This window comes from Sardina pilchardus, chromosome 13, assembly GCF_963854185.1.
Source record: "Sardina pilchardus chromosome 13, fSarPil1.1, whole genome shotgun sequence".
NCBI lineage: Eukaryota > Metazoa > Chordata > Actinopteri > Clupeiformes > Clupeidae > Sardina > Sardina pilchardus.
In genome coordinates, this window is record NC_085006.1 from 23,386,801 (window position 1) to 23,398,471 (window position 11,671).

The following is an 11,671-nucleotide window of genomic DNA, read 5'->3' on the forward strand; positions in this document are numbered from 1 at the left end:
TCAATTATTCCATACTTAGAGATGTAAATCAAGTAGGGTGCTGATTTTATAGGCTAATGGAATTGCAGGCAGCACAAAATGCGGCGACTCAAGCCTCGACAAATAGCCTAAGACAAAGCCCATATGCTACATTGGATGTATTGGGGCACTTATCGAGTGTATCTGGGAGATAACAGAGCTCTGTATATAAACTTCGACATTCGCACGAGGCAGTTCGACAACCTGAGATTTCAGCAAGGAATGGTCAATTTCATCTCATTGACAACTGGACCTGCATTCAAAGACGTCATGTTATTTTTTTTTCTCAACAATTAACGACAACATACCGCAGATCTTTCAGGATATAGGCATATTTTTTGTGGAAAGGTAACCATTGACGAAGCTTCAAGAAAATAAAATTGAAAATATGTCAAGTTTATGAAGAAGGCTTTATAAGGTAAAGGAAAAACAATGGTGAGTAGATCAGCTTACACTTTTTATATTAGCTGTCAAATAATTTAAAATAGCCTATGGCGTCTGTGAATTCATGAACAATTTAGCAACACCTGATATATGAATAATTGGCTATTGCCTACACCTCGCGTTTGCAAGTCCATGGCAGTCATTTAATGGCTTCACCATTATTTTCTTATTTTGTCAGTATGGATTTATCAACACGTGTCTGAAGTCCCTTGTGATAGAAAAGTTTGGAGAGGACACTTGGGACAAACTCAGGTAGGCTATATGCTATAGAATGTCATATTAATCATGAACGCAGCGTCTCACGTGTAGCCTAAAGAGTATTTCCAATTAGGTCCAAGAGGCGGCAGTACAGCTCACATTATAGGCTTACTAGTAACTTACTGTTCAAAAGACATGAAACAATTATAAAAAATATCTTGTTGATTTTCATTTATGTTTTTCTTTAATTCATTAATATTTTGCAGGAATGAGGCTGGTGTTCAGGACACCTTCATGACGTATGAGGTGTACAAGGATGACATAACGATGAAATTAGTCTCTGAGGCCTGCAAACTACTTGGTAACACATCTGCTGCATTGGTGTTTTAGGTTCTTTTTAGTCATGCCATGATGTACCAAATAACTCATTATGTATGTATTGACATCAAATAGGCCTTTGTCACTCCTTATTTTCTCCTTCTTCTTCTTCTTCTTCTTCTTCTTCTTTACTGAAGAACTCGTACTGTGTTGTGTTCAATTGCTTATTCCTGTTAAGCATTTTACCAAACAACTGATCACATACTGTATGTATTTGAAGATGTGAAAGCAGACATTGTGCTGAGACAATTTGGCGAGTACTTCTTTGAGTTCTGTAAGAGGTCTGGATATGACCATATGTTGCGGACCCTGGGAGGGAACCTTTTTGACTTCATTGAGAATTTGGATGCTCTCCACGGCTACCTGTCCCTCTCCTACAAGGTAGGCCTACCTTCAACGCTTGCAACTGATGTACTGGACAGGAGGACATTGGTTTGTCATGAATGTACAATTTTACTGAAATAAATCACAGGAACAATATGACCTGACATAATACTCTTTGTTTTTAGGAGATGAATGCACCATCATTTCGAGTGGAAAAGAACAAAGATGGCTCTATGCTTCTGCATTACTACTCTGACCGTAGGGGCCTTTGCCACATTGTCCCTGGTAACTGCGGTAACATAAACATTTGCACCAAATTTGTATCACATTTGTGTAGCTTTTATCCAAAGAGACTCACAAAAAGCTTTGTGTTACATTATTTATTAATTTGGCAGGCACATTTAGCCAAAGCAATTTTCATCAATGGAATAACATTTAGCTATTAAAGTTTAAGCTATAACTACAGCAATCGAATAACATTTAAGCTATTAATATGCAAGCATTCTAACATGTAGCTTTTAAAATACAGAGTTATAATAACTATATATTATATGTAAATGTACAGTATATGAAAATGTGACAGTATATCACAAGAATCATATTGTAGCGGGAAGTGCTCACTTTACTTGATGTTGCTGTTACCCTCTACAGTTTTATCTGACTACACGTCAGGAAGGTATATTCACAGCGTTTCTGAGTCTATCGTAAATATTTGATGCTTTATTCACTCACGTTACAGGTATAATTGGGGCAGTGGCGAGAGATTTTTTCAACAGCACAATAACAATGGAGATAGTGGACCAGACGGAGGAGGCGGACAGGACAGCTAAAAAGGAGCATGTAGTCTTCCTCGTCACGCAGAGAGTGGCAGTGCCCGAGAGACGTGGCGTAGATGATGCCCCCTTGCCCACTACCCAACACCTAGCCGAAACCCTCACACGCGAAGCCACATACTTGGGGAAAGAGGTAAATTGTGTGTAAAGAGTTCCTGAATAACCGTGAGGTGTGTTGTAATCGCTAATGCAGATCCCTGTGATTTCCATTTGTAAAGAATGACATTTTTGCAGAAGAAGCATCAGACTCTTTGCCCCTTCAGGAGGAACCACTGGGAGATGGTCAGAGGTTTAGTGCGTCTTGGAAAAGGTACGCGAGAATCAACACTACAGTCACGGACAGTCATGTGATGGTGAAGTGAACAGGTTATAAGGAGATACTGAACTCCTTTTCCATGTGATTCAACCTTGATCAGTTTGCAATCAGTTTCAGGTATCCTCTTAGTCAAAGTCAATTTTATTTGCATAGCTCAGTATCATACACAATGGTCATTCAAGTGCTTTAAAATGAATTAAAATAATACATATAAAAAAGCTAAAAGAAATAAATTGTAAAAACTTGTAAATAAAAACAAAGAAAATAAAAACAGAAATAAAACAAGAATAAAACAAGATTCATTAAAAGCAATAAGGTAGTGTAGTAAAGTAAGGATTTCCCTCTACTGGTTGTTTAAGGTGACTTTGATCTGATGTTAGCAGCACTAAGTGCTTTTTGTCTGCAGGGAAACTCCTGAGAGGTTTTGAGCCAGTGTATCCTGACCAGCTCTGCATTGACCTGAAGGCGTTCTGCAGTGCCTTCCCTTTCCACATAGTGTTTGATGAGGAGGTACTGTACACACACTCTCTCACACACACACACACACACACACACACACAAAGCCTAGGCCAGATGTAATAGAAAGGAATGTGTGTGTGTGCAGCTGGAGGTGAGGCAGGCTGGCGTGACCATCCAGAGGATCGTCCCGGGCCTGCAGACCATGGGCATCCGACTGGACCTCTACTTCCGCATCGTCCACCCAGGGGTTCCCTTCACCATCCCCAGCATCCGCACGTTCATCAACAGCCACTTTGTACTGCAGACGCGCAGGGACATGATGCCAGAGTGCTGGACGAACAGACCAATGCTGGAGCTTAGAGGTGTGTGGACATACACACACACACACACACACACACACACACACACGCACACACACACACACACACACACACACACACACGCACACATAGACACACACACACAACACACACACACAGACACCCACGTACAACAGCCACTTTGTGCTGCAGACACGCAGAGACATGATGCAAGAGTGCTGGAGGGAAAGACACACACACACACACAAGCACACATACGACGCGCACACACACACACACAAACACACACACGACACGACACAATCTAGAGCATAGCTCACATATAACTGCTGTACGTTGTGGACATGTAGAGACATGATATGAGATTGTTGGGGGGAAGATCCATGTCATAGATATGTATACACACACAATCATTCAGTTAATCACAAACACACACACACACACACACACACACACACACACAGTCACATGCACACAAAGAGAATTATCCATACCAGTCTGGTGAACTAATATTTATGGGTTTCCTTCCCTTCTCTACATAATACTGTTGCATAATACCCACAACACACACACAACACTCTCACACACACACACACACACACACACACACACACACACAAAACACCAACACACACACACGCACACACACACACACACACACACACACGCCCACGCAGGCCAGATGCTGTGGATGCCGTCACTGCAGTGCATGCTGTACCTGGCCTCGCCGCTGCTGCGTAGCCTGCAGGAGCTGGAGGAGCGCAGCATGCACCTGTCGGACATCGCGCCGCACGACGCCACGCGCGACCTCATCCTGCTCAACCAGCAGCGCCTGGCCGAGATGGAGCTGTCCAGCCAGCTGGAGCGCAAGAAGGAGCAGCTGCGCCTCCTCTCGCAGCACCTGGAGGAGGAGCGCCGCAAGACAGAGGCGCTGCTCTACGCCATGCTGCCCAAACACGTGGCCAACCAGCTCAAGGAGGGCAACAGAGTGGAGGCAGGTGAATGACCAGGAGGGCAAGGGAGTGGAGGCAGGTGAATGACCAGGAGGGCAAGAGAGTGGAGGCAGGTGAATGACCAGGTCTAGAGAGTGGAGGCAGGTGAATGACCAGGGGCAAGAGGGCAAGAGAGTGGAGGCAGGTGAATGACCAGGGGCAAGAGGGCAAGAGAGTGGAGGCAGGTGAATGACCAGGGGCAAGAGGGCAAGAGAGTGGAGGCAGGTGAATGACCAGGGGCAAGAGGGCAAGAGAGTGGAGGCAGGTGAATGACCAGGGGCAAGAGGGCAAGAGAGTGGAGGCAAGTGGATGACCAGGACTATAGAATGGAGGCAGGTGAATGACCAGGAGACAAGAGAGTGGAGGCAGGTGAATGACCAGGTCTAGAGAATGGAGGCAGGTGAATGACCAGGTCTAGGAGGGGATGGGTGGAGGAGAGAAGGAGAGAGGGAGGGAGGGAGAGATAAGTAGGATGAGAGAGGGTGAAAGGGTGAGAGAAGGGGGGAGAGAGAGAGTGACAGGGAGGAAGAGAGCGAGTACCGTATTATGAACACAAACAAGTGATAGGAGTTTGAGCATTTGGACATTTATTGTAATGCTTTTCAGCATCAGTACTCCTCCAGTACACCGTGTGATTGTCTCATGAGTGTTTTTCTTACATGATGCTGGACATCACATTCATACAGACAGACATTCCCACATCAAAGCCTGAGTTTTCTTCTCCTCCAGGTGAATTTAAAGAGTGCACCATCCTCTTCAGCGACGTGGTCACCTTCACCAACATCTGCTCCGAGTGTGAGCCCATTCAGATCGTCCACATGCTCAACTCCATGTACCTCAAGTTCGACCGGCTCACCACAGTACACAACGTTTACAAGGTGACACCATGGCAACGATGCACAAATAGCAACATTAAACATTCTAGACTTATACACCATTACGAAGTAATTGTACATTATTGGCTCAGTTTAATAAGAAATCAGCATCAGTACTCCTCCTGTATTTGTTTTTGAAACTGTGTTACAAATAAATGTCTCATGCTGTCTGTATGTGTTTTTTTACCTGATGCTGGACATCTTATTTGGACATTCCCACATAAAATCCTGTGAGCCATGGTGGCATGCTGTCTCAAGTACAAAGTGCTTTGTAATGGCACATTGTTGGCTCAGTTTAAGTAACACAGTTTTGTACTAGGGTGTCTTTCTACTTTGTCTCAGTTCAGGGGTCCTTGGCCTGGAAAACATTGACGACTATTTTCATCTACACCCCTGTCATAAACAAGAGTACAGAGGGCAGGGGTCACGGAAAAAATACTATTCACACATATTGATTACTGATATGTCCGTTATGCTTTTCTCCCCGCAGGTGGAGACGATTGGAGATGCTTACATGGTGGTTGGCGGCGTCCCCATCCCTGCCTCCACCCATGCAGAGCAGGTGGCCAACTTCGCCCTGGGCATGGTCATAGCAGCTAAGTGTGTCACCAACCCCATCACCGGACAGCCCATCCAGGTAACTGCGGAGATGCATACACCAGAGATGGGAAACCCAGCTTCATAAAGTAAAAGTCTTACCACATCTTTGTTCCAACCGTTCACTAAATCAGCTGATTCTTATTATCTTAAGTCTTTAGACAGGTAGATGAGCTAGTGAAATCACCTGTTTTAGGTGCACAGGTACAGTAGCACCAATACATGGTAGAACTTTTACGTTCTGGAGCAGGGTTTCCCATTTGTGGTTTAATACACTAATAGGGAGAAGCAGTGGACAGGCTGGATTAATGGAAGTGACTTAGTGACAGTTTTATTGCTTTGTGGTAAATGTTTGGTTGCACCAGATAGATTCTCAGAATAGGGTTGCACAATTAATTGATTTTTAATTGAAATCGCAATTTGAACTAATGCAATTAGCTAATTGCAAAAAACGCCATTAACCTGGTAGGTTCTTACTCTGCCCCAATGGTTAATCTCATCACATCCATGATTTTTATGTTCATTCATACTCAGTGTTTGACAGGCAGTGAAGTGCACCAATCAGGAGTGCTGTACTTATTACACACTAGGCATGCTCACCAATCAGAGGTGGCCCAACTCAAAAGCGAAATTTGGAATATTGAACTGAAACTCGACTTTCAAAAATGATATTGCTAATTAAATTGCTATTGCAATAACTGTCAGAAAAATAGCAATTGAGATATTTTCCCCAAATTGTACAGCCCTATTTCTGAATTTTTAATTAGACTAAGAGCACACTGCATCTTACCATTTTAAGAGGTTGGGGTATGTAAATGAGGAATAAGTGAATCATTGCCTAGGGCAGTGTGGTCAAGTTGCAATTAAAATCTAATTGAAGCCTTGATGCGTCAACCTTCAGTAGACATATGCTGACTGAAGTGAACACCTTCATTGTTGTATCGCATGAGGACAGTTACTTAAGATTGATGTCCTTTTTTAATGCAAAACATGAAGTGGATACAAATGGAAGGGATCATTATCCCTTGTGTCATTATCAGTGTTTCATTATCGCTGCTTTTCAGTCTTCTCTCCGGTCTTTAATCAAATTATTTTCTTTCATCTTTAACTCACGAGGATTCAGGACATGCTCACCCTACCTATTTTAAATGAAAAAAATAAATCATAGTTAGATTTAAGAAAGGCCTTTGTCTGGTCAAAAATGGCCGGCCTTCAAAAAGAGTGTCCAATATTTGGAACAAGTGTGAAAATACATGGTTATGTTGCCAAATGTCACATTTGATACAGTTACTTGGACTTTAATATCAATTTGTTTGGACTTTTGTCCAAAAGCACACTAGTAATAACATCTCTTCACCAGTTGATTTGGTAACTTTTTGGCTACTTTTTGTACAATTGTAGGGGTAATTTATGTAGGCTATATTGCTTAATTTCTCACTGTTCTACTCTATTAACTACTGCATATTTTTTCATCACCATTTTAGTAAGTCAATGTGGTCAAATGCAACTGTAACATAGACCAGTGCTGTGCAATTCATTGAAATCATATTTCAATTTGACTTATGACTTCTGACAATTATGCAACATAATTGAGCTATGATGAAAATGAATGGTGTTTCCAAAAATAATTGAAGTCTCATTATTGACCAAAATACTGTATGTGAATGTATGATTTTTGCCATAATTGAGCGGCTCTTGACATTAAACTCATTCTGTCAATTTTGATGCAGCAGCTGGTTGCACCAGTCAAGGTTGTGCTTTCTGTTGTTGTGTTTGCTGGTTCAGATCCGGGTGGGGTTGCACAGCGGTCCCGTGCTGGCGGGGGTGGTGGGGGAGAAGATGCCCCGTTACTGCCTGTTTGGGGACACCGTCAACACCGCCTCACGCATGGAGAGCCACGGACTGCCAGACAAGATACACCTGAGCCCCACAGTATACCAGTAAAGCAGACAAACACACATACACACACACACACACACACACACACACACACACACACACACACAAACACACAAACAAACAAACAAACAAACAAACACATGCAGTATATTCACACACATACACACAAACACACAAACACACACACACACACACACACACACACACAAACAAACACATGTAGTATATACACACACACACACACACACACACACACACACACACACACACACATATACATACATACACACACACACACACACACACACACACACACACACACGGGAGTGTGCAAATGAACACATTCACATGCACATCTAGTCTAGCAGGGACACATACAATGACTAAAAAATATTTTTGCCCGAGATAATTCATCATTATGATTATTAATCACATATAATATCATGTGTAAAGTGAAGGACTGTCACAGATATTATATATTGTGTCACCACTCACAATGCTTGCTACAAAGATGTATTGCAATTTATAACCATGTAGTAAAGTAAAGCTATATATTGTAATTGATGCAGTATAACCATGTAATAAAGTGGTGTGTCTGCGCTCCAGGGCTCTGAGGCATAAGGGCTTTGAGACCCAGGAGCGGGGGGAGATCGAGGTCAAGGGGAAGGGGAGGATGCGCACCTACTTCCTGGAGAGGAACCTCACGGCCACCGAGGGTCAGATCATGGGCCGCCGCCGCACCACCACTGAGACCAACACAGGTGAGGAGAGGGCGCAGGGGTAGAGGACAGATTCTACACTCCTGCCATGCCAGCTGAGGAGAGGGCACAGGGGTAGAGGGCAGGTTCTACACTCCTGCCATGCCAGCTGAGGAGAGGGCACAGGGGTAGAGGGCAGGTTCTACCCTCCTGCCATGCCCGGCGATGTGTCATTCACTGAATGACACAGACGGCTCTGAAATGATTATGTTTTGGTTAAGGTCAGTGCACTGGCTCACACCAAATAGCCTTCACCTCGCTCACACCAAATAGTCTTCACCTCGCTCACACCAAATAGCCTTCACCTCGCTCACACCAAATAGCCTACGCCTCGCTCACACCAAATAGCCTACACCTTTGAGACAGAAAGAGCTGCTGTGTGGTTTTGCCCTCCTTGAGATTTGCTCTAGTCTGTGTTGCAGCCTTAGAAGTTCTGATACCTATTATACAGACATTGGCCTCTTGAGCACTGTTCCGACTCCGTTGCTACTCACTGTGGCATACTCTGTGGACGCCTTTGTAATGTCCAGTGTCTCTCTACAGTTTTCTCTCTTTTTTCTCTTTTACCTTCTTTCTCATCTCTCTCTCTCTCTCTCTCTCCATCTCTCTCTCTGTCAGTCCCTCAGAGGCAGTGGATTGACGACTGCCAGACAGCTGTGCCCATGCAGTATGGAGAGAGCCCTGCTGAGACACAGACTCCTCAGGACAAGGAGGCAGCACCCAGAGAGAAGAGCCTCTCAGGTAGAGTGTCCTAGTTAGTGTCCTACAAGAGCAGACAGAGAGAGGAGCCTCACAGTTAACGTGTCCTACAAGAGCAGCCAGAGAGAGGAGCCTCACAGTTACTGTGCGTTCAGACCAAGACCGTCAAAAGCGTCAAAAGCGCCGGAAATCATTCATTTTCTATGGAGAGTCGGCGTTACCGGCGTCAAAAGCGTTCTCGGCGTGAGCGTGGCTTCATGAGCTTCACGGGCGTCAAAAAAAAGTTGAACCTCAGTTAACTTTATGGTAATGAGCTATGACACGGTTCGGCGTCAACTAATCAAAATGTCAAACTGGCAGGATTGCTGCTTGTGGTTTGTTCAAATGTTTCACGTCATGGCTCTGACGCTTTCGGCACCGAACTGGGTTGAGCGTCAGGCTATGAGCTTCACCAGCGACTTTGACGCTTTTGACGGTTTTGGTCTGAACGCACAGTTAGGTAGTGTCCTAGTTCGTGTCCTAGAAGAGAGGAGCCTCACAGTTAGGTAGTGTCCTAGTTCGTGTCCTAGAAGAGAGGAGCCTCACAGTTAGGTAGTGTCCTAGTTCGTGTCCTAGAAGAGAGGAGCCTCACAGTTAGGTAGTGTCCTAGTTCGTGTCCTAGAAGAGAGGAGCCTCACAGTTAGGTAGTGTCCTAGTTCGTGTCCTAGAAGAGAGGAGCCTCACAGTTAGGTAGTGTCCTAGTTAGTGTCCTACAAGAGCAGCCAGAGAGAGGGGTGTGATCAAGGTCTGTCTGATCTGAAAAACAATCTTTTTGCATCAAATGTTATGACATATGATTAAATATGGAAGTAAGAATATATGTGTGTGTGTGTGTGTGTGTGTGTGTCACTGACGTGACGTGACTTAAATATGACTGTAACCACCTGACAGGTAAGACGCGGGACTCTGAGAGCTACGGCAGCCTGCACAGCGAGGGTCTCTCTGAGGACCAGAGTCCAGCGCAGGCGGCAGAGGACAAGATGAGCCGGTCCCCCTCAGCACGGGTCGAGCCCACACAGCCAACCCGCTCAGCGACCCACCGGAACCGGAGAGGCCCTCGAACTGCCTTCTGCACCCTGCTGTGAACGTATGGCCTGTCTGTGTGTCCATTTGAGTGTTTATTGGCTCAAAAAGCATTTCAACTCTGTGTAGGTCAGCAGTGTAGGAATGTACGCACATCTATAAAAAATCGGCAGGTGCTGGTTTTGGGCACAAACTTAGAAAAATTAAAAGATATCCGCACACTGTCTTGTATGCTGCAGTTTAATGGCAGGTTACAATATTTCACTCAGGTCTTCATCAGATAACTCATATAACTCATCAATCATACCTGACAAACACCTGAGCGGTCAAAACGTTGTAACCTGCCATTAAACTGGGAGCATAGAAGACAGCGTGCGGAAATCCTCTCTTTTAACTCTGCATAGGGAGATAACGAGAGAACTTGATGGGTTCTCCTGACCTAAAGTTTGAACTATAGTTTGAGCCAGTACAAAAAACACTCATCAAAGGAGAGAGCAAAAACACGAGCAGACTTTTCCTGCACCAGGCATGTACTGTACGCTGATGACCCCTCCCTTCTGATGCCTGTGTGTTTTCACATCTGTTGCTGCTCTGATAGAATCCGGGCCATTTGGCAGCCGTGGGCGCCAGAGCTGCCAGAACAGGAGACTGGAGACTGGAGAGGCCACTCGGGGTCACCTCTAACATGGCTTCTCTCCGTGAAACAGAAGCTGACGAGGCTACACTCAGAGGAGACAGGACTCCAGATCACCCCGAGATTAGAGACAGATCCACCCTACAGCCCGCCGCACCTCACAGCTGACGTCTCCGATGGGATTTGGGATCAGTTTGATGTTTTGGAAGTTCATCACATGGCTGATTTCCGTTACAAAAAAGAGCTAAAGGAATCTTACAGTATTTTGAGACAAGACATTATAGTAATCTTACAGCAATGCTATATATTATAGTAATCATATCAGTAGTATATTGGGACATGTTGGAACAGTACAATAACACTGCATACTATAGAGGATAACGATATTATAGAGGTATTACTGAACATCATAGAAGTATACCAAAGAAATACTACAAATCTTTGTAGTACTATGTAGCATTGCTGTTGTTCTTTTCCATCACTGTAAATGTCTGCATGTTGTATTATTCTAGAACACACAAGGGGTGGGATTGTCCGCCTCACTCAATGTCTAAGTGTTTGAAATGTCATGTCTGGTTTAATGTAATATTTTGATGTGTTACCTATATGAATAAGCTCCCATTTTTATCTAGTACAGAGGTTTCTGACTTGTTTCTAGATTATGTGTTAAAATGCAGGTCTATGATAGGTATACAAAATATATTATATCTGTAATGCTTAACTGGGAAAGTAATTTAATCTCTTCAAAGAAGTATTGTGAAATAAATAAGTATGAATTTAATACTGTGTATTTATTGCAGATGAAACATGTATTTCAAAGCAAAGGTAGAACATTATCATGTTCTGTGTTTTACCCTCAGCATAT

At 43.9% G+C, this 11,671-nt stretch overlaps 1 protein-coding gene across 1 annotated transcript; it reads left to right on the top strand.

The window, feature by feature from the left end:
• The first annotated feature begins 315 nt into the window (after nt 1-315).
• Nucleotides 316-11,298, top strand: LOC134099730 (guanylate cyclase soluble subunit beta-2-like). Its single transcript, XM_062552717.1, has 17 exons — nt 316-453; nt 641-714; nt 927-1,021; nt 1,259-1,419; nt 1,548-1,647; nt 2,102-2,328; nt 2,430-2,505; nt 2,918-3,021; nt 3,116-3,332; nt 3,968-4,288; nt 5,012-5,160; nt 5,648-5,794; nt 7,540-7,694; nt 8,260-8,414; nt 9,030-9,152; nt 10,041-10,236; nt 10,771-11,298. The coding sequence occupies exons 1-16, from the start codon at nt 451-453 to the stop codon at nt 10,232-10,234; spliced, it is 2,301 nt and encodes a 766-aa protein (XP_062408701.1). The 5' UTR covers nt 316-450; the 3' UTR covers nt 10,235-10,236; nt 10,771-11,298.
• The last annotated feature ends 373 nt before the right edge of the window (nt 11,299-11,671 follow it).

What these genes read in the sequence shown, in the direction of transcription:
- LOC134099730 (XM_062552717.1), top strand. An exon ending in CAGTACACAACGTTTACAAG is followed by an intron (nt 5,161 to 5,647) that starts GTGACACCATGG and finishes TTCTCCCCGCAG; the next exon opens with GTGGAGACGATTGGAGATGC. An exon ending in TCACCGGACAGCCCATCCAG is followed by an intron (nt 5,795 to 7,539) that starts GTAACTGCGGAG and finishes TTGCTGGTTCAG; the next exon opens with ATCCGGGTGGGGTTGCACAG.